The sequence below is a fragment of the Rissa tridactyla genome, chromosome 14 (assembly GCF_028500815.1).
Source record: "Rissa tridactyla isolate bRisTri1 chromosome 14, bRisTri1.patW.cur.20221130, whole genome shotgun sequence".
Taxonomy (NCBI): domain Eukaryota; kingdom Metazoa; phylum Chordata; class Aves; order Charadriiformes; family Laridae; genus Rissa; species Rissa tridactyla.
Window position 1 is genome coordinate 7,139,348 of NC_071479.1, and position 27,962 is coordinate 7,167,309.

The following is a 27,962-nucleotide window of genomic DNA, read 5'->3' on the forward strand; positions in this document are numbered from 1 at the left end:
TTTGAAGCCATTACCCCTTGTTCTATCACTACATGCCCTTGTAAAAAGTCCCTGAAGCAGGCAGGTACACCTACCGACAGAACCATGAGGCATGATGACTGGGCCACACAGGTACACCGGCTGGGCCGTGGCGGTGTGTCAACCCACCATGGCACCCCACAGCCCCCGAGGCCTGGGGACAGCTTGTGCAGCTCCGATTTCGAGGCATCGAGCTGGCCCGTTCCCGGGCCAACAACCCCCTGAAGCCACCCCTGGCCTCGGAGGCAGGTGTGTGTTGTGTGTGTGAGGGCTTTGTCCCCCTTTCATCGTCCCCCCTCAGCCCGCCCGGACTACATCTCCCAGCGTGCAGCGCGGCGCCGGCGCCCTTAAGGCCCCCTGGCGGCGGCGCGCGGCGCACTGCAGGCGCGGCGGGGCGGGCTGAGGCGAGCCGAGACCGGGCGGCGTCGAGCGGGGCGAGGGGCGCGGGCTGGTGCCGGTGCCCACCAGCCCGGGGCGGCGAGACCCGGGCTACCCGCCGGTGAGGGTGGGGGATAAGGGGTTTGTGGTTTTGAGCTCGCCCGTGAGAGGAGCCGGTGCCGCGCCGCAGCCATGGGGAACCGCGGGATGGAGGACCTCATCCCGCTGGTCAACCGGCTGCAGGACGCCTTCGCCGCCATCGGGCAGAACGCCAACCTCGACCTGCCCCAGATCGCCGTGGTGGGGGGGCAGAGCGCCGGCAAGAGCTCCGTGCTGGAGAATTTCGTCGGGAGGTGAGGAAAGAGGTGGGGAGGGAGGGAGGGTGGTGGTGGTGGTCCCTGGGGAGCCCCGCCGCAGGCAGGGCTGAGGGGGTACGAGCAGGGAGGGCGGGATGCCCGGGGCGTCGAGGTGTAGGGACAGTGGTGGGGGGGGGCCCGGCATCGCGGTGCGGAGCCGGCGGGGTGCCCGGGGCATCGCGGCTCCCCACCAGCGCCGTGCTGGATGCATGTGCAGCGCAGGAGCCGGGGCAGCGCCGCAGGACGCCCGGGCGCTGCGGTGCAGGGGCAGGGAAGGGCGGAGAGGAGGTTTCCCCTCCTCGGCGGTGGTGGTGGGGGAGTATCTCCGCAGCAGGGTCCCCGCCTTTGTCGCACCTTTGGGACCAGTGGGAGCCCCCCCCCCCCGCCCCGTTATTTCCCCCCTCCCCTGGCTGTTACATAACGGGGGACACACACTGAGATGTCAGCGGGGACCGTCCCCTCCCCTGCTCGGTGCCCCCCTCAGCGGGGCTCCCGGGGATGGATGTTGTCGCTGGTGTGTGTGTGTGGGGGGGGTATTTAAGTTTAATCTGCTCCGTCCCCCTCCCCCAGCGCTGCCTCGCTGTCCTCCATAGCGGATGCCATGTCAGGAGCTCCGGGGAGGCTATGGGAAGGACGGGGTTATCTCTCTCCTATATGCTCAAATCCCCGGGTGCTACCATTTTGTGACAGGCAATATACTGATGCCTTCCCTTCATGTGACCTTCGCATTCATCATCTGCAACTTGAGTAAACTGCAGACTGTGCTGCCTGGTTATCTGCTCCAGCGTAGACACACAACACCTGGGGAGGGGGAGGTGTTCTTCAGCTGGCCTCGTTAATTAATTGTAATCAGTGATATACAGGTTTTAGCTATCAAGGTGGGGGTTTTTTTATGCTATGAGAAGTGTGCAAGTTGCTGGTGGCTTATCTTAAAAGCAGTCACTGCTGTCATACCTGGTCAGATACTTGTGTGGGTTTTTCTCTTCCAGCAAACTGCATTTCTGACATCTACTGGATGTCGTTCCCCCACCCCCACTTTTTCTTTTAATCTATTTGCTGCTGGATGGCTTATAAAGCTTTCCTACTCTTGGAAGGGTCTGCGGTGTGTATGAATTTCTTGTTTAGCTGTGCATAGCCCCGGATTTTGGACTTGTGCAAAGGTAGCCTTGAGCAGCGAGTGCAGGGTGTGCTGTGTGTACTAGGAAGAAGGTGCAAAGAAAGCATAGTTGGAATAAGGTTGTTTTCCCCTCCCTTTGCTATAGATACACATTCAAAGAGTTTGGGATCCTTTCTAGCGAACTTCCAACAGTCCAGCAATCCCCCCAGGGATGCTGGGAATCATGCCAAGGGAAGGACATTGCAGGAACACATTTTACTGAGCCTCAGGTCATAGACCAAGATCCACTTGTTTGTCCATGGATACAGGAAGAAAATAACAATTACTACCACCAAAATGAATTGTATCTTTGTGCTGTATCTTTCTAAAAAGGGGAAAATAGGGCTTCTGAAATACGTGAGCAAAACAGGTTCACCTGTTGGCTCTGCTGTTTTCATGCTTTCTAAGTACTGTCAGCCCAACCTTGTAAATCCTTTTTAGAGGATCTATGCAGTCAATGCTGCAGTGGCGTAATATATAACGTCTGGCTGTTTGTCGGAGGACAGTCAGTGTATCGGGGTACACTGCTCCTTTCTTTTAGACTGAGCAAACGGAAGGGGCTATATTGATCCTTGGTGTGTCTCCACTGGCACCAGTTGAGATCTAGAGATTTTATCTGCCTGGTGGAGAGCAAATGAATTAAATTGTTTTCTATCTCTCTTTGATGACCCCTGTCCCAGGAGAACTTGTAACCTCACTGTATCCCATCAGCTGTCTCTCTAGCACCAAGTTATAGTGCCATAGCTTTTAGAAAATGAAATAATGAAGGGTCCCCTGGGCAGCAGCTGAGAGACCTATCTGTAGAAAAGCATTTAGAGGAAATAATTGGAGTAGAAATGGAAAATATGTCAAAGGGAAGAGGTCTTTCTCCATTTGATACCCTTGAGTGCTGGTTAGTTTAGAGACTGGTAATGTGAGACATCATACCACAGAATGTATGTGTACATGCTGCAAAACCCAATCCTATTAAAATAAGGTTGGGGCCTTGCTTTAATGTATAGTCTGTTTTCTTTTTGTGTGAGTATTGAAAACTGTGATAAGAAGCTGTGGAAATAGTATCCAGAATAAGCGTGTCTCCTCAATGTAATTGTGATAGGGGCTGTTTTCTTGTCTGAATAGGCATAAGAAGAAATTGTGTGTAGACCTACTGTGTACAAATACAATTACTGCTGTAGTGTGGACATGACATATGTCACTGCTTCAGCTTGATACCAGGATGGTGGTGCAGCTATTGCTCAGCAGCTGCTCGCTGCACAGTGAATGTGAGTGCTGATGAGTTTCTCTTGGAGTGGATGGAAATCTGTGTAAGAACAAATGCTGATGCAGTTGGTACTGACTGATGTGCTTGATGGGGACACTTCAGCAGTGGGGCTGGAGGCCCTGCCAGGGCTGGTTTCCCTGCTCTGTACCTGTGGGGCTACTTTCAGGTTGTCATCACTGCATGATCACATAGCAGGGCAGCAGGCTTGCCCCTGCTGCCTGTGGCTATGCAGGACTTCAGTCTAGGGCTGCTGCTGGCACCTTGCAGTAGCACCAAATCCCATGCATGCTGGAAACCTCGAAGCACAGAGTGATGCTGACTGCAATCAATGTTTAGTTACATGTCTTACCAAACAAATATTTTTTTTCCTCCTGAATGCAGTGGCTTACTAGCTGCTGCTAATTATTCTTCCAGTGTCGCTTACTCTGCCGTTAACAGATTATCCAACAGTGCAGAGCCTGTATTTATGATACCAGATGTCAGCGTGGCTGCTATGTGTGCTTTTGCTGCCGGAGACTCAGCGTGGTGACTAGGATACTGGCTGATGGTGTAAAATCACTGAAGAGATGAGAGAAGCCATGTAGAAGCCAGACAGGTGACACATCTCTTCATAGACTGGTTTGTTCTGGGCCCCAGAACTGGAAGGAAGGTTAATCGGGTCAGCTCCGGGCATTTCCTGTTTATGTGGTTATGGGCTCGTAGGATAACTCAGGTTGGAAGTAACCTCAGGGGTCATTTAGTCCATTCTTATGGTGGTGTTACTTCCTTGCTGCCACCTTTGTCAAATTAGAAGGCCTTAGAGCAGACAGCAGTACCAGCAAAATTGGTCTGATAAAAAGAACAAAGCATGTGGTATGTACTAATTTGACTTGAGAGACCCCAAAGGGCCCATAAGGGGGGATGTACAAGACAGCCCACAAAGCTGTTTGTAAAACCATTCATGTTCATGCCACTCTTATTCTGCCATGTGAAAATAACAAATATAAGTGTGTTTTTTTTATAAAAATCCTAAGATCTCAGAGCACTGTTACACAAATCTTTTGGATTTGTAGGAATATTACTGTTATCTGTGTGTTACAAATGGAAAAACTGAAAGCACTGGGCTGTATTCAGATGGCTGCATAAATGTCTGTGCCTTGTGTTCTTGTCTGATCCAAGGCAGCGTGCTGCTCAGCCCTGCTAGGGCAGCTGCATTGCTCTTCATGGAGAAAACAAGACACCTCTGACTTCTGGAGAACAGATGGCTTAAGGGGGCTGCTGAGGAGGCGATGACTAAGGACTGGGAACAGTAGGTGGAAGGACTTGAATGGAGGTGAAACCATCTTGTTTATGATCAAGGGAACTAAGCAGTGCCAAAGTTGTGGGAAGTGAATTAGGGTTTACTTGACTCCAGACCTGAGCATTACCCCAAAAGCATCCTCTCTTGGGGGCTTTTATATCCCAAACCAAACAGAGGCGCTTAGCCTTAGCAGTCTGTTACCAGGGTCTGATGGTATATGCTGAATTAGCTGATTTTTTTTTGTATGTTGCCTGGAATGAAATTGGAGGCAGGCATGGACCTAAACTCAACCATGTTGGGCTAGCTTTGCATCTCCTGGAAAACTGAAATTTCATCATGGGTAGAAGAGCAGGATAAATGCAGCGTTGGAATGCTTGTGGCAGTGGTAAGGATAAGTACCTATTAAGCTTGGTACTTGTGCTACAGTAACTGCCTTGACAAAACCAGGCAAGGGCCAGGCAGCACGTGCTGCAGCTGTGTCTCTGCCTTGCACTGTCACATACTGGAAGTCCAAAGCTAGATCTTGAAGCTACAAGATTTAGTTTGGCTTCAGGTATAACTTTGAGAAGCGACTTAATATCTTCATATCTCAACCTTCCCCAGCCATTTAGAGATAAATACTTAAACCCCCACGGTATGATGAGGGAATGCCTTCTTTGATAATATATACTTTGCTTTGTTATGGGAAGCTTTTCCGGCAAAATACCTTCAGAGGCCGACAGCAGTCTTAAGCAATTATCTAGAATTGAAAGATCCTATAGGGATGCATACAGAGATGCAGATACTTAGCCTGTTCAGATACTGCAGGAAAACTGTTTTGTTAACAATCTTTGTGCTTTTAAGTTGTTCGGGCTTTTGCTGTAATACGTGCTTTGTAAGCTTGAGTGCTGTGAAGAGAACTGAGGGCTTAAATCTTCTAAAAATCATAGGTATGTTATGTATAGATTGAGGATGTCTGCTGTGCTGGGCAATGCTGAGCATCAATGTGGTACTTTAGCAGTGGATTTAAATTTAAACAAGAAAATACACACATTAACTTGCTCTGCTCTGGCCACAAAAGGGGACCTTAAATATGATTCTTCTATTTCTTATTTTGTTTTTGTTCTGCTTGGAGATACTTACATGCCCAGAGTGCTGGCAGAGAGAGTAATTGCAAGTCATGGACCCAGACCCTTAATTGCTGTATGATAAATACATCCGTGAACTGACTAAATGCTGTTCTGTGTTGGCAGGTTAAAGATATAGGCATTGCTTGGGAGCTGACTTATTTAGGGTTGCAGAGGATGGTGCAAGAGCCAGGAGCAGGATTTGGCTGTTTAGAGAAATAAATAGTGGTCAAACAATAGTCCTTCAAATGGCAGCAAGCCTTTAGTCTTCAGCGAAGAAAATACCTATTTTCATCTCTGATTAATTGTTCAAGGAAGAAAATATGGAGCACTGGGGGAAATGGCTAATGTGTAACAGTAGACTGCAAGACAAAATTATTTAATGTAAGAGAAATCTGTACAGCTCTCAGCAAACACTTGTGGGAGGAGGAACGCTAGGAGGAGATACGTTATTAAGTTAAGACATAACATGGATGGCTGTAAGCGGGGGGAAAAAGTGCATGAATCTCAGTGTTTGTAATGCAACAGCAGTGTCTGCCTGTATTTGTTCTCTGACTGCTTGCTTTAATGATATAGGTGTTGGCTCAAACAAATACAAGTCTAATATGTTTTCTACTTCCTGCAGCAGTTAGATGTGAGATGTTAAATTTCACTGTCTGACTGTATTCTTCAGCTTAACTCTTTAGTGATGATCTCATACTTCTGGTAACTGCCCACTAGCCTTACATTCGCTCAGAAAAGAGATCCTTATGGCATGTCTCGGATCATATCAGAATTTACCCGGGGAAAGGAAGCCAGCTGTGTCTCCAGTTTGGAAGCTGATGCTCAGTATTGTGCAAGTTAAGGCTTGCCTGGACCTACTGGTGTGTGAAAATGACAGGTTGCCTTGTCATTGCTGGAAGTCATCACCTGATAGCTGGCAGACCAGGAGGATGCTGCCTTTGCTAGTGTGGACTCTTCCTTGTTACCATGATAATCCTAACGTTGGGAATCTTAAAGCATCTTGAGCTTCAATTAATCCTTACTGTACTTTGTGGTAGGTAAGTGTTGTGGGTTTTTTCTGTATTTGCTCTATAAACAGCATGCTGGGGCACAGGGCTGTAAAGGGTCTGCAAAACCAGCAGGGGAAAGGAAATAAGAAGTTCTAAAAGCATTCCTCTATGCTAAAACTGTTACTGTTTTTTCAAAACTCCACATGCTTATAACTTTTCACACAGTCAAAAAAAAAAAAAAACAACCCCAAAACCCCAATGCAGAACAAAGGTAAACTGCTATTTTTAAAGGCTACTGATTGTTTTCAGAAGCCATGGTTCAATACATAGCTGGGGATGCCAAGTCAAGTCCTTGAACCTGACTTCTCCAGATGCTTCGAGTAGGCAGAACTCTGCTAGACTTAAATAGAAGGTGTGGGAGTCTGTCTGCAGCACCTCCTATCTGAGGCAGCTTCTGAAAATGTTATTCTAAGGCAGGAAGCTAATCCCCTTCCTGATCTGGTGAATTACTGAATGTCCCTACTTTGTGCTTAACTTCAAGTTTGAGCCTGTCTGTCCAAGTAGGAGTAATAATTCTTTTGAGTGAGGATTTCTTACCGTCTTTAAGATAAACTTTTTTGTGGAGAAATGGAAGCAGCTGACAACTTCGTGTAAGTTATCAAGAAAACAGTTCTTGCTGTGTTCTTGCTACTGGAGTGAAACTTATTATGATGCCTTGAGCATCAAATTTATTAGACGAGAGCAAACCCATGTGTGCTCCACCCATGTGAGACAATACTCAGATTTTTGTTTCAGGCAGTGTATTTTAGTGGCAAAACCAGAAGATTTACTGAAGGAGTGGCAGGCAGTCACCTAGAACATATGGTGTTCAGCCTATACACCCAATGTAAAATTAGTTTTGAGGTGGCATCTGTGAAGGGAAATTTACTGGTAATATGCAGGGTAAACCTACTTCCTTGATATGCCACTAAAAAAAAAACACCCAAAAAATTTTGGGTGTAATACTTTCCTTCTTAGGCTTTCAGATCTGTAACCATATGAGTCAGAGTACTGCTAGTTGGGAGGAGAGCTAAAACTAAATCTGGTCCAAAAAAAAAAAAAAGAAGAAATCTAGTCATGCATGGTGAGAAAGTAGCTCACTAGTGGGACAGTCTCTCATTCCACTTGAATTTTTCTTTTCCTGCTCTCAGACCTGGTTTCGTACATTCTGATAGAGTGAAAGCTCAAGGTAAAGGAATATTGCCTCTAAGAGGCAGACAGGGATGTTCAGCCTTGAGATAAGAGTCCTGTTCTCAGCTCTGAAACTAAATTCTTGTGTGACTAACTTTTTTATAATTTTTTCTCCATCTGTAGAAAGGAGAGTCTGTTGGTGTCATGTCACGTAGGTGTATATCATTAATGGATGGTTGAAATAACACCAGGAAAGGCTAACCATAAAGTAGGAAGCTATTTTTCCTAACAATAAATTAAAACTCTGCAAGGGTGGTAGGGCGATGTCTGCCTGAGCCCTTTGAAAGACCTGCCTTCTCACCAGAAGTGGTGTGCTAAGAGCTTTAGCTGTTCACGCAGCCTCTGCCCAGTGTTGCTGGTTACTTAGGTCTGTCTGCAGAGAGGTCGGGACTGATGCAGCCACCTTTGGCTACTGGCATAGATCAGATACTGGATTTGAGGAGTCTCAGGGTATTCTTAGAAAGCCTTGGGACATGAGAGGCTGCACTAGATGAGCTGGTAGCACTTAAATTTTTGAGCACAGCCTTTCAGAGCAGGGATGGGTAGCACAACCCTATAGAGGAATGAGCGCAGGGGTTTGTCCCTAGTGACTTTAAACACTCGGATGGTCTGGTCAGGCTTGGAGGTGATCAAACTGCAAGCAGAATTGGTTCTGAAAAGCTCCAAAAAGCTTTCTCTTTATTTACATATATCTGTGATCCTTCCAAAGCATGTATCATGCTATTTTTGAGTGACTTGATGGAGTTTAGTCATGAGAATTGGATGTCTTGCTCAGGACTAACTACTATAAATATTGGGGTGGCTATGAAGAGAGGACTGAGACAACATTTCAGTGTTTACTGAGGAGCAGGCAAGAATATGCATCAAAACATAGTGACTGGCAACTGAGAGCACAATTTAATGTTAGGTATTTAAACAATTATTCCAGATGACTCGTTGATGCTTTGTACTTATGTCCAGCTTTTTTTTCCCTCAAAGTCCTATTAATGAATACTTAAAGAAAAACTGAATGTAAAGTGGTTTAGTAATTTTCTTAAGCTGTTTTATATAGATGGGCAGACAGGATAATTAAGTTGCTGACGGCTGGTTCCTCTGTGACCTTCAAGCTTGTCACAGCTCCTAGGCTGGTGCTGGCTATAACATAACTTTTTTTCTTTCCTGCAAGACACAGTACAGGAAGTATGAACGCTGAGTCTGAAACCTAACAGTGTCTCTGTTCTCTGCCGTGTTAGATGCTCTGAAAGCTTTGGCAGACCCAGCCATGACCAAATGGAAGTGAGATGGTGTTTCAATCCCTGGTCACTAGCTTCTTGCAGTTCAGCTTTTGGAAGCATCTTGGAAGCGGACATTATGCAAGATCCTCAAGCTGTGTCTTGCTGACTGGAAGCAAACTTGCCAACTTCTGCCACTCTTCTGCAAGACTTGTGTGGCTTTTCTTAGAGCCCTGCACACAGCAGTTAAGCTAACAAGAAGAGCAGTGTAGCTTTTGTATTAAAAACATCAATTTCTAACATGGATGTTTGAGGGTACTCTTTTTTGCTTTAAAAGATACTGTTTTCCTAAGTGCTCCTGGAGAACAAGTATAAAGAATCACAAAACTTCTAAGGCCTGCATTGTGAAATCTTCCGTTCCTAAAAATCAGGGCTAAAATACTTGTGTTGCAGTCACAATGAACAATAAATTATACAAAATGAGGTTTGGAATAAACCCAGTTCCTCACTTGTGACTGAAATGCGAATTGAACTTGAGTCTCTGGGGGTGAAAATACTATTTTAATAATGTATTGCCTCAACAGTCCCTTTTAACACTCCCTTTCCTGTTTCTCATGGCTTTAGGTTGCATTGTTGCAGCTGTGTTGAAGGGTGAAGAGTTAATGCTACTGCAACAAACATGGGAATTGCTGGGATCCTGTCTGACGCTGCTACGACTGTCATTTTGTGGCTGTGAAACAGTCTTGATGTAAGAGTGGCCAGTGTAGTAGTATATGGGATGCCTGAGAGAGGACAGAGCTGATATTAAACTCATACTGCTGTGGATTTTGGCTGAAGAGCCAGACAGTGTTGCTGTAATGCTGTATAAAAGCTGAGCATAAACTGCAGCCGTATTTCAGAGTAGTTTTTCAGCTGCTCTTAGACCCTTTCTCAAAGCATCATAGGCAGAAGTCTACAGAGATGCTGAGTAGTTGGTTCTCAACATCTGCAAATGTTTTTACAGCAGAGCTTCCTTACCCTGGAGAGTGCTAGGAAAAACTATTATTTTTGCTTTTTTTTTTTTTTGAGAATGGAGATCCAGGGATGGGGGAGGCTGTACTGAATTTCTTAGAACAAGGAAAAGATTACCTAAAGGCAAAAACCTTGAAGTCTTTGTTCGGTTCCTCCTCTTTGCCTTCCTGCCACTCTTGTATGTGTAAACGCAGAGTAAGTTATGTAGGATCTGGCCCAGGGCTCTGACAACAAATTAATGGGCTGTTTCAGCTCTGAGAGCTCTTCCTCATCCAAGTAATTATAAACCTCTACAAACAGGGGCTTATAATGAAAATAACTGTCCATTTGCCACCTGCCTGCCAGCACAGGAACAATTCTCTGACAGTCGGGGAATACACCTGATGACCTATTCAGAATTAATCCAGTAAAAAACAAAGCTCTAACCCCCGCTCATGATTTTCTCTCAACTTACACTGCTCTGGGTCAGGATGGGGCCCCTTGATTCTAATACACATGTTACGTTTTCTCTCTTTCTGGCTGCTGTGATCTCTTGAGTAATCTCTGGTTATTTCTTAAGCTGATTGTGCTTTTACTTTTAATAGAAGCTCCTCTATGAATAGCTGGGAATTGCCTGAGCGTGGTGGTGGCCTTGAGAGGAGATCTGTCGCAGTGTCATAGTTATAGCTAGAGGTAAGGAGGAGATTGGTACATACCAAAATGTGGAATGCCCTCAGGGATTGGCGTGTGACATGTGTCACACTGCAGAGCTGGTGCTGCAACTCCAGTGCTGAAACTCAGGTCACCTCTTCTACATTGGCACAGCTCTCAGTAGAGATCCTGGCAATATAGTTCTTCCCTCGGGGCTGTACTACTTTGATTTGATGTTTCAGTTCCTAGGCGTTACTCTCTGACGCCTGTACATACAAGATGTGTTTGTTATGCCAGGCCTGCAAACTACCTGGCGCCCCAACCTCATCTTAGAGAAAGAGGTCCATTTTCTGAATTAATTTGTATAGACTATTGAAAGAATGATATTTAAAGAATGCTTCCTGTAAAAGAACAAGTGAGGCACTGCATTAGCACTTGATATTTTCCCATCTTCTATTTGGATGAAGTTGAAGTCAAACTTGACACCTGAACAGGGAAAAGTAAATGTTATTAGAAATCAGTGTATTAGTTTGAAGAGGTGGGGGGAAGATACCAGGGGAAGGAATTTAGATAAACCCTTTACTTGTGGAAAATAAGGAAAGGAATGGAAGACCAGGAGACTCTGGTCTGTTTGTCCAGGTCACTATGCTGTGATTTTGCTGTAGATTCAGAGTGCCCATTAATAGGCAACACCAATTTTGATCCTCCTCTGCTTTTTGAATTTAAGTTCTAAAAGTTTTCCATGTAGACTTGGACTCCTTTAGAAATTCCGTGGATGTATATCTTTATATAAACCTGCCTTTTTGTAGCTTCCTATGGTCACTGCCCAAACTTGACCAGAGGAAAATGTCCTCTGGGACATGAGAAGTGTTGTCCCATTGGTTGGTCAAAAAGACTCTGGCAGACACACTGGAACCACCCAGGAGGTCATCTCTTTTGGGACCATTGATCCAGCTTTCATTCTGTTGTAGCCTGAAATGGAGCTGTCTTGTGTGGTTTTTGAAGAAGAGTTTAATGTCTCTGACTTTGCTCTGCACTAGAGATGTTAGCAGTTGGTCTGCTGTTTTTTCTTCGAGGGCTTAAGAAGCAGTGCCTCTGCACCATGTTTCCAGCCAGGGTGATCCTAATTATATCTGAAACTGCAGAGGTGCAGTGCATAGCAAGGAGCTTGGCACAGTTCCTGCATACTTCTCCAGGCAGAGAGGAGATATAAATTGGCATCTTAAATTCCCTCTGCAGATCAGTGGTGCATCTTGGACAGTTTGCTCAGGATGCCTGAGTGCGGCATAACTTTGTTACCCCACATAACTCTGTCCTTCCTGCCTGGCCTGTTGGAAAGGAAGCAGCCTACCTCCTTGTCCACAACAAGCTCTGCCTCTTACCACTGACCCAAGATAAATTATCAGGGTACATGCATTCAATTTTATAAACTCACCCACCACCCATGTCTGGCCACTAATAGCTTGAGGTACCACCTCCTTTCCTCGTACAGCTTCCGTTTGGGTCTGTATTAGTGGGCTCATCAAAGTGACTCTTGCTTTTTCCAATGAACTCTTTCAGTTGTCTGTACCCTTTACAGCATTCAGGCTCTGGGGAGACTGTCTCCTTTTCTAGCAGGCAGCACTGTCTGGGAGTGGAGGAAGTGTCATGCTGCAGTGATGAAATGTGCCTTGAGCTACGCTTGTTCTTCTCTTAGTCTTGCAGCAAATACCAGGACTCCAGAGGTGGTGGAGTTTTGACAAGAAAACTAAGATGACACTTACCATGAGTGTTTGGTATCTTTGGGTCTGCCATTGTACCCGGTTTCCTTCTCTGAATGAGAGAAGGGTGAAAAAGGGGATAAACCCCTTTCTATCCAAAGTCTCCATGTGACAAATAGCTTGAATATTAATTACTTCTGCACAGTCTAGTGGTGTCCCTGAACACAAGAGAGCCTTTACTGCTGGACAGCCTTTAGTCTAGACTCAGCTGCAGCCTGACTCCAGAGAGCTAGGACAGATTAAGACACTGGTGGTGGGAAATAGCAAGGTCAGCCTGTTGCTCATCGGTCTTAGCATACATTAATCCTAGGGTGTTATTGTGGCTGTGCTTTCCCGTCAGACACTTCTGTACCAGAGTTTTAGCGTACAGCTTGTCCTTTTGTTTTCTCCCAGCTCAAGTTGCAGGTGCTGTACAGGTCATGTTTTTCAGGGCTGCCACTCTTCTGTTATGGCAAAGCCAAGATTTGTCAGTAGATTTGTTTGTGCCAAAGCAGAGCAGTGTTACTGCAGTATCATGACAGATCAGTGTGACTTGAGAAAGAGACAAGAAAAGATGCTGGGTCATGGCCACAAAAAACCTGTTTCTTTGCTACTGCCATCAGGACTGGACCAATCTGATGCTCTAGGATGTTGTTGATGCATGGTATTGTCCTCTTGGAGACTGCCTGAAGTTGCAGGGAGATTCTAGAGATAAAATCTACATGACATTTTTTTTGCCAGGGTATATATGCTTTGGAGGGAGCAAAAGGAAAACTTACTTTCATGCTATGATGATGAAAATTCAAAAGGCAGACAGAAAAGTCTGGTTTACAGCTTTTGGGGTGGAGAATACATCATGCTGGTGCAATATTTCTTATACCTGTGGCTCTGGAGGTTTCCGGACCCAATAGTGCTGTGGCTGCTTTTCCCCTGAATCCTGGTATTGCTACCCAGATCTGGTGTTATGTTTGGTTTTGGGTTTGTTTGTTTTGTTGGTTTTTTTTTTTAAATGAGTGAAATCAGCCTTGTTTTCTTTCTCCTAATGTTGTAATTCTTACAATCAAAGCTACATTTTCCACAAATATAATCCTTACTGCCACATCCGTTCAGGATACACCAGGCTGCTTATTCCCTTGAGTTCCCGATATTGTCATGTAGAATCAGTACTGTGTTATTCTTTACCTTGAATATCTCAAGGCAGCAAGCAAGATCCAGGACTTCATTTTCTATTAGCCAAAAGATCCCAGAGGAAGCTGCACAGCAGCAGTGCTGCAATCTTCTACTCTCTCAAGACTCACTCCTTCCCCAGCGCCGCAGCCTAGAGTCAATGCGGCATTTGCTATAATGGGCAGTGACTTTTTGAGATCAGGCAATGCACTGTAGGCTGTACCACTCTCTAAATAATCCTCCACAGTAAAATGCAGAGTTCCAAACAAGAAAACCCCTTTACAGTTTTTACCTGCAAAAAACACAAAGAGGAAATTGGCTCACAAGGGCACTTGAGGTGTTGGGGTGCCCTGTTTTCCTTTCCCATCTGTGTTGTACGTCCTCACATATTCTGGGCTAACCCATCTGCAGGAAGAGAGCAGGGAGGCATCTGGCAGATAAGTCAACCCTCAAAATGGAGGAGGGGAAGGATATTCCTGATTAATTATCTCACAGCAGGGGTGAACTGAAGCAAATGACATCTTGGGTGAGATGGTTGGTTTTGTATGCCAGGAGTACACCTTGTTTCTCCTGCAAACTCTTAACCTATAGCTGTAGACACTTGCTTAAAATCTCAGCCTCAGCAGCTTGGGCTGATGCACAGCAGTGAGGGATGCAGGAGCTGTGTGGACATCAAACTGATTTGTTTCTATGGAAACAAGTAGATTTCACTATGTTGTAGGGAAGTAGGAGGGGAATTATCCCCCTGGGCCTGGTTCGGCTCTCAGATTGCATTGGTTGCTGCACTGCAATTGTAGAGCAGCAGCCCATGAAGGGATTATCTATCTAGTCAGTGATCACAACCAGGGAGAGAAGCACGTGGATCCAATCTGCTCCCGTTGCAGGCTTCCTCAGCAGGGGTGACACAAGGCACTTGTTGTTGTGTGCCAGGATGCCCAGGGTCACAGCTCTTCATGGCACTTGAGAGTGAAGAATTAACCTTGATCACCCATAGCAGAGAGCAGGCCTGCATTACAGAGCAGGCAGCTGTGACTCCGTCTCCTGCACAGACTCTTCAGTTAGGATGGTTAAGGTGGTAAACTGTGCTCATACTCCTGCACTCCTTCTAGGCAAAAGCTGAGAACTGTTTGTGGTATCTGCAAGGGATGGGGGAAGCTGGGATCTTTCAGACAGGCTTCAAGTGTTGCTTGCTGATGAGATTATTGTATGCCCTGTTATATTTACTGTACTGCTTTCAGAAAGTTCCAGCACCTGAAGTCCTGTGACGGGGGTGGTGATTTTGAAACCTTTTTTCCTAAAAAGGAAGTTAATGTCATGATACCAGAGAAGAAATCTAAAGCATGATTATGAACCACCACCAGCAGGTTCAAATAGGAACAGTACTTACTAAAGCACATATATTCCTAGTGGTCTGTAGTACTGAGTCTGTTTGAATGGACCTTGTGCAAGGTTCTAGTGCTGATCCTTCAAAAGGGACTGACCAACACCTCTGTATTTCAGACTCATGTCTTAAAGGTACTTGCCTATCTAGGCCCCAGCAATGACTCTGAGAGGGAAAGCTTAGATTTCTAGATAGAAGGAGAGCAGACCATGAAAAACTGCCAAAAAAGGTAATGCCTGTGTGTTGGAGCCTCTTTCCAAGGTATTCCCTTGACTGTTCACTTCTTCCCCTCCTACAAATGTACCTGAGGAGCTGTGTAACCTTCTCTAATAGAGAGAAATTCCATTTGCTTGGCTGCTGTCTCACCTCCCTGTATATAAGGACTTCAGTACATGTTATGTTAACTGAATTACAGATGGAGTGCAGCTCTATAAGAAATTCTTGCTGTAGGCTTTTTAATGCAGCCAGTGAGTTGATTGGATGTGGTAACCCTTGGTTATGGGTTTGCAGGGGTGCATCAGAAGAACGTAGCAACATCTCAGCCTTACTTTCAGGTCATCTAAAAATATATATGTAGTTCACCTCGAAAGTCAGGCCAGATCCTGCTGTAAGGTCTACCGAGCATAAAGTTAGGGTATACCGGCTTCCTTGGAATTACTGTAGACATACAGCAGCAGAAATCCCTGGGGCAAACTCTTGGCTGTGCCGGTTTACTTTGCGGGCTGGCAGGCCCTCAGGCCATTGAATAAAAGTGTAATACTTAAAGTGTAAGAATGCTTCTGACCTCCTTGGATGTCTCTTGCCCTGTGGAAGCAGTACTGCCATGAAGCCCTGTATTTCTGCCTCAGATTAACTTGTGCACAGAGACGCTGGTGCAGCCATGACTTGGCATAATGCATACAGCTGTCTTCCAGGTTTTGATGTACCCCGAAGCTAGCGAAGTGTGAAACAGAAAAATCAGCCCAAAGGATTCACATCAAAATAGACAATAGAAAATTTTTTTATCTTATCCTGCTGTTTCCAGAGACCTGCCTAAAGGCATGTGCAGGAGAGGAGCTGAGCGAGTTACAAAGAAGGGAGATGTGGAAAGAGTAAATGAGAAAAGGCACTGACTGCGATGACTCCTGGGAACCAGTCTGGGCAGCCAGAGATAAGCCAGAAAAGCAGAATTTAGTGCACTCTGGAAGAGATTTAGTGCACTCTGGGAGGGGTAGGGAAGAGTGCTGTTTCTAAGCAAATGTTCATGTAAAAATTGCTATGTGCTTTCCTTTTTGCTTTAGCAGTGTCCATAAAGGTGTTGCAGGCTGAAGTCTGAACGTGGCCACTGCAGCTGAAGTATCAGTGATGTGAGAGGACGTTGCACAGGACCTATCCCCTCCCTAGTTGCCTGAGCCCCCTCAGCCCACATTTGACTCAACAAATGTGTTCTGAGTGGGGAAAATGCATTTTTGATTAACACTTCTGGTGTTGAAGGCATGTGAGTCCTCCAAAAGACCTACAAGAGCACATAAATATGACAATGTTTCAGGAATAAAAGGCTTTATCCTGTTCCGTAGGAAAGAGAAGATCTACGCTCTACCAAAAATTACCAAGAAGGTGACAGAGGGGACAGTACTGGAGACTGTCACGTCTGTATATCTAGATCAGTGACCAAGTAATTGTGCTGTGTCCCATGACAAGAAGACAAGCCTTACAGCTGAGGTGGAAGCTCATTCAGCTGCATATCTCCATGGCACATAGTTTAGAAATAGATGATCTTTAAGGTCCCTTCCAACCTAAACCATTCTATGATTCTATGAAATGTCAGTGAAACAAACCCCACCATTATGCTTATTCACAAGGAACTGGATTTGACTTGCCAAACTTACTGTATGTAGGCTTTCAAACAGCCAGCCATGCAGTTTTCTATGGAGGTGGATTCTCTTGGAGAGGGCAGTCTCCTGAAAGGTTTCCTGTCTCTTTGGGAAAGCCTGTGGGGTCGTTATGGTTTTTGAAATGTTGCCTTTTTGCAGTAAATGTAGGTTTCTTATGTGGCTTTATTTACTTCATGTGTTAACTCTATGAATACACTAATTTATTTTTTTTCTTACTTTGAATAAAGTCAGAGCACAGCATGGGAAAACGATGCAGGAGATCTCCAGAACACCACACATCCTGGTCAGTTGTAAAAGGGACAGAGGAAACAAAACAGAGAAAGGTGATTCTTGTGGTGAGAATCATAATGTCAGTTCTGGAGCAGGATGTGTGCGGTGAACATGTAATACAACCTATTTCTTACACTTTTTTTCTTACAGTGAATTAGCATAGTCACTGTTCTTTCATGTTTGAAGACCACAGTGCCTCAGTCTTTGCATAAAGGTGTCTCAGACAGAATACCCCTCACACTTGCTGGGGACCTGTGCATCAACTGCAATGCTGCGCAAAGGGATAGAACTCAGACAGGGCAACAGGAGAAGGTGCAAACTTCAGAAGTAACTTTCTAGTTCATTATCTGTGCTCTCTTGACTCTTCTTTGCAAATTATCCAGTAGTAGGCTATAAACGGGTCCAGCTTACACTAGCGCTCATGCTTTGTGCTGCTCTGACAACACCTGTGAAGTTTGTAAGACAGCCTCCAGGAACTCACCTTACGTACAGCAAACTCCCAAACTGGAAGAGGTCTGCTTGGCCCTTTTGGGTTACTGATGTGGGGAGAAATGGCTAGGTGTTGGAGATGCTGTTTGAGTGCCAGAACTACTTAACAAAGCAATTGTAAGTGTTCCAAGTCCGCACAATAGTGTTAACCTCCCTTTGCGCTACTGTAAATAGGAATTCAAGGTACAAGGCAGTGGGATGCCTTCTCTTTAATTTTTTTGTTTCTGCTAACATGTATATTATGATGACACTCATGTACTGTTGCCTGTCTTTATTTTTCACAATTGTATTCTTGAATAATGAATCTTTGTGCACAATAATATTGCCAGTATGCTGGAACATGGTGTACTTACAATAGGTCTTTATTTCTATATGTATCCATTGTATGATCAGTATCAATTACACCCTGAGAAATGATATTATACCAAGTGCTTATGGAATTGCTCTCTTTCACTGTGGGTCAAGACTAGGCGCATTGTTGTGCTGTGGAGATTGGCAGATGAATGACACACATCCCATGGCTTAAACTTCTGAGTCTAAAAGCGCTAACCTTAATGGAAAAAAAAATGTGGCTATCTAGGGATGAGACTTACCATGTGATTATGAGTCTGTAAGACTGGTGTCCAAGTTCACATGATGCAGCATGAAAGGAAGATGAAAGCTAAGGGCAGAGAAAAACAGTTAGAATAGCAGGTTGATGGGTGCTTTTGTTCGTAATGCACCTGCTTTTAAATGCTTGCTGTTCATGTTGGCCTGTCTGGCTCTTTTGTTAGAGAAGCGCTTTGGTTCAGGGAAGGTAAGAGCTCATAGAGGCCACAAAGTCAGCAGGAAATGGAAGTCTAAATCTGTAACGCAGCCTTCGTGTTAACCTACTGGGTGGCAGAGGAAGGAACAAAATTGTCCTTGTTCTTGCCCCATGCCTGAGTTAGGGAATTACTTATGAATGTACTTGAAGGATCAGACCAGGAAGGTGCCTCTCAAGGGCAGTTCCTGCATCAGGCTTCTACCTTCTGGTGGAACTAGATGATGTCTCTTATGAAGGAACACAGGCTTGAGTTAGTAACGAAGAAGTAGAAAGCTACTACTATTTTTGAGGTGTTTGTTTTAGCAGACAATAAGATTAATAGTAAATATTTTTAGCCTTCCAGGTATTCTGTGGCTGATGGGTTGGATAGGTGTCAGCCTGTGTTTTAAGGATTCATTTGAGACACATGAAGAATATGTTTGAAAACGTCTCACATGCTGCATGATGAAATGATGTTCAGGGAGATTTGTAAGCTGTTCATAGAATGCAGCCTGTATGAAGATGGGAGTGTTGCCAGTCAGTGCAATGATCAGAAGAGTCATACGTCAAAGGTACTGATACCCCTAGATGGTCTTGGAATTCTTGTAATGCATTGTGCCACGATGACCTAATGAAGAACTGTTTATCTGGATGAGCATGAATGATGAATGGTCAACTATAAGACTTGACAGATGAAATGAAGATACTTCTAAGCTTAAGCAGGAGCAGGTCCTAACTGTGTAACCAGATAGTAAAATCCATAGGGGCAGGAACTGTATTTCTTACTGTGTATTGGCATAGAGCTTTGTGCAGTTCTGACTGAATTACTGTCCCTGGGCACCACCAGAACACAGGAAATAACAAATACTGGATTTAAAAAACAGCCATGTGAAATTGTGGAGGCTGTGTAAATCTTAATTTTCTGAAACTAATATAATCCAAACTGGGGATTAATCACATCCCTTAATACTCTATTTGTCTGTAGCTGTTTAATAAGAAATCAAATTGAAATTAAATGATCAGATGGTGGTGTTCACTCTTCTGTTCTTTGGAACTACTTTTATATCTTCATAAGCTGCTGTTTTGGCTCTTTAATTGGGGCTTTGCCTTCTCTAGTGCATTCTAATCCAAGAATCTCAAAGGATTGACAAAAAATAAACTGCAGGGATGCTGTATTGGTAGACTAGGCCTAGATTCATATTTCAAAGCCCTCTACAAACAGCTTTGCAAGCCTTCCAGCTTCCCTTGAGGGAGGGGAAGTAGGTGGTGGTAGAAGCATTTGGTCTGTCTTCCATTTAGAACAGGAGATGGTACCATGGACTTGGTTCTGCTATTGACTGCCAATGACTTCTGTTGCAATGTCAGCAAAGACTAAAATCATGCATGAAAAAGCTTTGACTCAAAGTCCTTTCAGAAATACAGATTACCAGTGGATGGAGAAGGTGTAAAACCGCTTTAATTCTGCGGTACAAAGAGTAACTTGTTCACGAGGCTCAATAAACCAGGGCAAAAATAATCTTATAGTCCAGGAGTCCTAGCTGCCTCTCCTGCGAACTGGCAAATGTTCCTGGGTTTCCCTCTGTATTCTCTATGTATTTTTCTGCTCTGAAATTGAGTTCTTGCTGGGCTGGGAGCTGGGCTCCTAAAATGCAATTGTAGTATCACATAAAAGATTGCAGTAAGCCTTCTTGTCTGGCCATGTTAAGGTTTCTAGAACATATGAGCAAGAAGAAAATGTTTTTGTTGGGTCTCTCTGAAGATCTGCGCTAATGCAGTCTCCTCTCATGGGTGTGTTTATTGCTGAAATTAAATTTCTTGGTCAGTACTACATAATGATCTTTTGACGAACCTCAGGGGGGCTCTGTTATTAAAGCAAGGAGCTGCAAAAAGTAGACAGCGTTTATACGCAGTGCAAAGGAATTGGCCAGGAGAGGTGCTCTTCCACTTGAATTTGGTGGAAGGAGGGAATGTACAATGCTCATGTTTGCAGTGGAAGATATCTATTGAGAAGCAGTTGCAGTCTGAGCCAATACGTAGGGATGCTGTTAGTATATTACCTTCCTTCAGGATGATATGTTTGCCACTATGGAATGTCACAGCTACAAGATCATAGGCAGCTAGCTGCAAATGCTATATTGCTGAAATTGAATGTCACTGTAGCTGTTACGGGGAATCTCTAAGCCTTAAAGTACAAACCTAAAACAGTGAGCTAATCCACTTGAGCAAAGCACAAAGGGCCAGACTTGCTCATGCAACTGCTTTTCTCTTGTGTTTATCAGGTTGGAGAGCATTTTTTCCTCACAAAGCAGATGAGCCAGGCACAATATGCCCATAATGATGCTGGAAGACCAGTTCCTCCTCCGAAGTTATCGTCTTTTGTTTAACAAGAAAACATCAGACTGAGATAAATTCTTTGACGAAAGGAGTAAAGTTGGTTTTTTTTTCACTAGCAAATTGTGTTTTCTAGGAACAAATGTAGCCCTGCTGCAGCAAAGCAGCTCGTGGAGGTATCTTATTTTAATGGAGAGAGTCACATTTTTGTCAAAGTAGTACCAATGAGTAAACACAAGCAACTTGTCTGAAAGTTTCAATGTGTGCCTCTTCAGGAAGTCCTAAACTTTCATACGGGCATGTGTCCTACTTTTTTTGACTGCATCTATCAAGATTTTCTTCCCTTTCCGTACGATATATGTTGAATTATACAAGCAGTTTGTCAGTCTCCTGTGCCTTATAAATAGTGCAGGGGGAAATATCTTTGGTCTGTGTTACCTTTAACTTCTAATCCTCTGTACTGTGCAAGTCATTAAGTGAACTCTGAAGCTCGTTTATAGAGCAAACATGCTCTTTCTGTCATTAATGTCACCTTGTTGTTCTGTAGGATTCCAAGATACCTAATGCATGGAGGCTTTTTGTATAGAGCATCTGACTTCAAGTAAAAAAAACTAGTAGGGAAACCCCAAGGTCCCCAGTGTATAGATATATTGTTGCATGACATCAAGATTGCCTTAATATACTTCCGATGTGTTTGGATTTCATTCGAATGTTGCTCTACAGTAACTGCTAGATTCTTTTCCATCCCCCAAGTATTTATTTTTTTTTTTACTATTGCATTACTAATGCAGCTTTCAGCCCAAATCTGTACTTTAATGCAGCTCTGCATACTAAAATAGAAATAAGACTGGGAGCGATGATGTGATTGGGTTTGCCCTGAGGTAGCTAGTCAAGAACATGTGTGTGCGCTTCAGAAGTGAGCAATGCAAAATATAACAATAAATTCCTTTTCAGGTCACTTCCTTGCCTGAACTTTTTCACCCTGAGACCCATCAAGATTTGCATCCTTGGTTCTTTTTTGTTGTCTTAGTTTAGAAGAGGAGATCTATCACTGGTCAGAGGAAGAATTTACCTAGCTCAATATGCTTTCTCTGACAATAGTTAACAACAGATGAATGTGAAATATGGGTAAATAAATCTTCTAATAACTGATGGTTTGGGGAATGTAGCTGATCTGAGCCTAGTTTTCCAACTCTGATAAAATGCTTGGAATTGCATTGATAGAACTGATACCTCAGGATCTTGACAGGGAATTTTGAGTCAATAGCTAAGCAAAAAAGATACAAGCAAATTAAGTATTTCTATTCCCTGAATACAGCTTCTCTGTTTTAGCTGCTGCTTTGCAGTGTTGCCTGGATGACGCTTGGCTGAAGAAGTGGCACAGTGTGGTATTCCTGCTTAAAAGCACAGGAAATCAAAGGTTGTCAAGCCACTTCTGCATGTTGCAAACAAAGCAACAAAGTAATTTCCAGTTTTTAAGATAGAAAGTGAAAGAGGAAAACAGGGGGTTGGTGCCCTTAACCTGGCTGAATAACGTATTTCAAGCACAAAGTCTTGTATAGCGATATATGTAGTGAGGCTGCTTTTGATGTCATGCTAGAGGCTGCCTTGTCTTACAAGTGGAATCCCCACTGCCCTTCTTGTTCCAGCACTTGGAGCCTTATAGCATGTTACCTCTGAAGACTTATTTCATCTTTATATTTCCTCCCCTAGCCGTGCTACTGTACATCTCCAGTGCCTGAATTGAAGAAGCCAGTTTGTCTAATCCTCCTGCTCTTGTCTGCCCAAGTCATCTGAAATGTGGTTGTTCTTATCTCGTGTGTCGTTTCCCTGATTCTGACTTAATTTCATCAGTTTGTGCTGCTCTTTCTGGAGCAATAGGTGTGTGTAGATCTTCCCCCTGGCTCCTAAGTGGACTCGAAACCTGGGCTGGGAATGTTGTCCATGTCACACGTGCTCTGTTCTTGTAGTTTGTTTACAGAAGCAATTTATTATGCCTACTGCAAGAGGGCAGGCAAGACTCCCATACACTGTCTTCTCCTCGGCGCTCAGCCAGCTTGCCACAGAACTTACAAATCTGTACTTTTTAATGTGTATGACTTGAGAGGCTTAGCTGGAGCAGGAGAAGGAAAGCGTTTCTCCAAGAGACTGTAGACAGAAAGGTGAATAAAAGAATAGGAAATAATGTAGATGCAGTGGGGTGCTACTGCATCAGTTGTTTGTTTGTTTTTTAATAAAGCTTTATGGCTGTAACTACTCATAGGAGACAAGCGTAGAGAAAACTTCAAAGTTGAACTGCTTGTACCCACCAATAGTTTGTGTCTAAGAACACACATTCATTTTCTGCTATTAGGAGTCAGATTGCACATATTTTTACTTGGAATTAAAGCAGCACTAAGGTTGTTGATTTAGGTGACTAAATTTGGCTAATGGGTTTGTTGTCTTGTCTTCTGTGAGGACTTAGTGTTTTTTCCTTTGAATGACCTGGGAGCTACTTCAATTTACACAGTAAATCAGATCATTTTTTTTATAATGCTGAAACCCAGATGCTCTGTAGGTTTTCTATCTACCTTTGTCCTGAGACAGAGAAATCGGGATTTTGGCCAAAGCAGAAAGCTTCAGGAAAACATGGAGCACAACATGAGTGGAATTTTAATTCCTAGAAAGCTCATGCCTTTAAATGCAAGTGGTGCTTTTCCTACAGTAATGCAGGATTTGATATTGCAAGTTGGAGATCAATAACTAGAGTATTGTCTCAGTGTGCTAGAAAGGGAATCTATGGAATAGGATACCTTTTTCCTCGGGTACAATAAGCTTAAAATAAGTTGGTGCAGCTCAGATGAATTTGTTATGCAAAAAAACTGATGCCGGTGTAGGACTTTTTCACATATTGACCACAGACATCTATAGGAATGGAGCTGAGACAGCAGAAAGCTGCTAGAATGATGCAATACCTCAAAGATTCCAGGATTAATCCCACTGGAATGGAAAAACTAGATCTGTGTTATTTGAAAAACAAATGAAAGACAAACTCTGGTTAACTCTGAAAAGTCTGAAATAATGCGAATGGGTTACAGTCTTATTTTAACTTGTAGAGTTGTACCAGGGGTTGTGTTACTCCAGACTTAGTAATTTACAGGAGATATTTTTATTTGAGGTGTTAGAGATTGTAGGCTGCCTCCTTACCCTTCCTTCACTTGAAAATACTCTGCAGTTTTTGATATTGTCAAGTCATTCTGACAGCCCCACAGACAATTACTGTTATGGCTGAGGAAGGGGAAATAGAGAGAACTTGCATAGAATTACATAGGAAATAAGTGGCCAAACCAGGAGCTGAAACAAAACTGCTCAAGTCCCTGTCTGATGCGCTAAAACAAAAGCTCATTCCTCATCTTCGCCTCCTTTGTCAGTGCTAAGCTCATGCAGGACTAAGAGCAAGATGCTCAAAATGGAGAGCCCTGGATTTCTCATTCACCAGAGTAATTAGTCACTACTGAATTAGCAAATTATTCCTTGTCACATCTACCAAGGGAAGGAGGATTGTGTACCAGATTCCCAGCAATGTAGGCAGGACTTCTTTTAACAAAGAAAACTACATTCATGCTATAGGAACCATGTTTTGAAGTGGTTCTTCTCCCACCAGGCAAGGAAGCAATCGATCATATTTTCAGAAATGCTCAGTGGCTTTTGAAGAGCTGTGTGAACAGCTGAGTACTTGAAAACCGGGCCACAAACTAGCAAGGTCATCGGCAGATGCAGTGGGCATGCCTAGCTTTGCTCAAAGCTCTTGGGTTTAGAAGAAGAAAAAGCAAAGGAGAACTTGTGGGCTGCGGCTGCTAAGTCAGCATTTGGAGAAGGGATAGTGAAAGGTTTCCTTCCTTTGAAATGATTTGAAGTAGACAAAAATTCAGGATTCTTTTGAATATAGAAGGAAGCTGCTGCTGCTTTTGCTTTGGCAATACTTATGTCTCGAGTAGTTAGCCAGGAGAAACCCTGGGTGGAGGCAGGCCTTTGGCTGCTGTTTATTCTATTTCAGATGTATCATATGGCTTTGTGCACTGGAGCAACGTGGTGTCCTCTCAAGCCCCAAAGTGCAGAGTGTGAGTGATTTTGTTGTAGTTCATGTAATAGTATTTTGTTAAAAGGAGGCACGCTAGTTTTTGGGCTCTGCCTCAACTTCTCTTTTCTTCCTGATGAAAGAGATCAATTTTTTCCAAAGTACAGACAGCTGTACTAAATGGGCTTGTTAGTTAGCTTGGAACCTCAGCTGAAGGAGCTATAGCTGTTACAGGATTAGGGGGTCTGTGCTGTGAGTATAGGCTGCTTCAGAACAACAGGCTCTTATCCTCCTTGGGAAGGAGCACTTGGGGTTTGGTGCCTTAAACTTTTTTGTGCCCATGGTTGAGATTCCCTGTTAGAATCCATGAATGCTTATAGAAGCAGAAGAGCCGTGTAAAGGGAAGGAAACAATCATTCACTCATCTGAAACTTCCTGTTTCTTTTCAGGGACTTTCTGCCACGTGGATCTGGCATCGTAACCAGACGCCCGCTGGTCCTGCAGCTGGTAAACTCCAGCACAGGTATGTGAGCTCCCTTCCCTGTGTGTCCAGCTGGATTGCTGTCTTAGTGAAGAAAGGTATTCGCTGCTCACTGGGGAAAACTCCTTATTTTTTCCACGCTAAAAATGACCTGCAACTGGTTTTCATTTCTACCTGTTTAACATCTGTGCATTAAGTGTTCAGAAGCCAAATGCTTCTTAGTTGTTTTGTTTATTAGGCAAGGCTCCATGCACACACTTATCACAATTTTCCTCTGCCTATGCAGCTGCGAGTCCTTTAAGTGGGTAAGACCTAAAAACCGGATGACCCTGTTGATAACCTGATGAAATAAGGGGAGATGATGTAATGTACTGAAAACCCAATGTGAGAACACTGGGATCTGATGAAAAAGACTAGAGAGTTCTGTGGCTGGTCCTTCGGGCTGTTCACTGGTTTTGCTACTTATTTGCAGGGTGTTTTCATTACCATTCCCCTTAACGTAAGTTAAAGTCTCATCCAGGAGTTGGCAAGAGAATGTTTCAAGGTATTCTTCCTCTCTTGTCAGGTGAACTTGATCTGTCTATGGCAGTCCTCTTGTCTACAGTAAGGAGACAATTTGACTTTAGAAAGCTTTTAAAATTGAAACAAAGGGTTCTTGAATTGGTTAGCCTGTTCAAGAACTGACACAAAAATCCCCAACCACCAGCCAATTCAAAACTATGTCAAGAGAAAGTATTATTTTCTCTCTTGACTCTCTTGAGTCTGTTCTCATTACTTAACGAGACTGTTATTTACCCCTAGTACTTTAATACAGAGCTAGTCCAGGTTCTGAGTACCAAAGTATCTCCTAGTGTGGTGGACCTAGTGGTGTGGAAGTCACTGCTACTGCAGGCAGATACATGCTAAGTTTGCTTAGCATCAACAGAGAAGGTCCTGGATTATTACTTGAATGAAGACAAGCGAGGATGCCACCTCTGCCGGGACAAAAGCTGGATTGTGAAGATGTTGGGCTCAACTGAATTCTCTCAGATGTTGTTCAGATAATGTGACTACAGTAACTTCTTCTATGCCAACCTGCCAGGTCCCAGTGGGAAAGGCCCCTCCCAGACTTTGTCTCTTCAACTGGTTTTTGTTTTGTTTGCTTTGGGACATATGTTTTCATTACGCTTTCAGTGTTTTACTGATTCTAGTGACTATTTCTGACTCTCTGCTTCTATTTAAATAGAATATGGTGAGTTCCTACACTGCAAAGGAAAGAAATTCACTGATTTTGAGGAGGTCCGTTTGGAAATTGAGGCTGAAACGGATCGTGTTACTGGCTCCAACAAAGGGATTTCCCCTGTGCCCATCAATCTTCGAGTCTACTCTCCCCATGGTGAGTCCTAATGCAGCATCTGAGTCAGGAGATAGATGAGGCAGGTTGCTGCTTTGTCATGAAGTAAGGACAGGAGAGAGATGAAATGGGGAGCGTGCTTGGTTTTGACCTTGGTCTTCATGTGCCTGGGCTACGCTGTATCAAACCAGCACCCTTAGCTGTACTGCTTAAATGGATTTGTCTGCCAGCTGAAGTATCTGACTGCTAGCGGAACTTCTCCTTGAAACAACTGATGTCTTTATAGAAAGTTGTTCCTGAGGGTGTTCTTTTCCATCAATGTGGGCATTACAGTGAAGAGCTCTTGTCTCTCCCTGCCTTCTGATACGTCTTTACCGAGCAAATAAAGGGCACAGAAAAAAATTGATGGGGAGAGTGTGGCTTTCTTGAAGAGCACTTGCCTTCTGTTTGCCTGTAAATATGTACTTTGTATAGGTCTCTCCAGGTAATGCCTGTGTCATATGCCACTGAGATCATTGGAAGAATTACACTTAAAGAAGGGAATGACATAGTCACAAATTTGCCAGCTCTTTAAATGTGAACAGCTATATGGGCATTTTTGGAAAGCAGCAGCTCAGTGCTACATAACTTTTGACTGGGTAGAACTTATGCCTGATTTGTACTTCTTATTTTTTCTCTCAGCAAGACAATTAAACAGTTATAGGGCTGTGTATTGTAGTCCTTCAGGAGAAGGCCCAGCTGACTTTAACAGGAGCCTCCCTTGAATAAGGGTGGCAGGACTGAGCTCTTCCATACCGGGGACAACTCTAAATGAGTGGAACCAACTCTTCTGACTCTCCAGTCTTTGTTATGAAGTGAAAAAATGCACTGTCATCCCTTCCCTTTCAGTGTAGCCTATGTGGAAGGACTTTGAGGGCATGGTTTCCCCAATCAGTGTGAAAACAAGTGATTTAAAGGGAAGCGTAATGAGATTATTGACAATCATGACTAGTAAGAAAGAACTAGAAAGCTCTGTATGCTTCTGTGGGTGCATCTGTTATGCCTGTTATATATTGGAGACACTAAAGCAACAGGTGGTACTTATAGACCAGAACATTCCTACCTCATACCTCAACATTCCTTTGTGGTTTTTCCTGTTTCCTATGTCTAGTCCTGAACCTGACCTTGGTGGATCTACCGGGTATGACAAAAGTCCCAGTAGGGGACCAGCCCCCTGACATTGAGTTCCAGATCCGAGATATGCTCATGCAGTTTGTCACCAAAGAGAATTGCCTTATCCTGGCAGTATCCCCAGCAAACTCTGATTTGGCCAATTCTGATGCCCTGAAGATAGCAAAGGAGGTGGATCCTCAAGGTAAATATCTCTTAATTTAGCATGACATTACTAGACAGTGGCCTGATTTTCCTTTCACCTGTTGGTTGTGAGTA

The 27,962-nt window shown here is 43.9% G+C and overlaps 1 protein-coding gene across 8 annotated transcripts in view; it reads left to right on the top strand.

Annotated features, from left to right (window-relative positions):
• Positions 1-411: 411 nt before the first annotated feature.
• Positions 412-27,962, top strand: part of DNM1 (dynamin 1) — an 89,599-nt gene continuing 62,048 nt past the window's right edge. For all 8 annotated transcript variants that reach the window (XR_008469269.1, XR_008469267.1, XR_008469268.1 and 5 more), the window contains exons 1-4: positions 412-749; positions 25,170-25,243; positions 26,427-26,576; positions 27,685-27,888. Coding sequence is in view for 5 of the 8 variants with exons in the window: in XM_054220389.1 (XP_054076364.1) it covers positions 589-749; positions 25,170-25,243; positions 26,427-26,576; positions 27,685-27,888 (589 nt within the window). In the remaining 3 variants the exon portion in view is untranslated. The remainder of the gene's footprint in view (positions 750-25,169; positions 25,244-26,426; positions 26,577-27,684; positions 27,889-27,962) is intronic.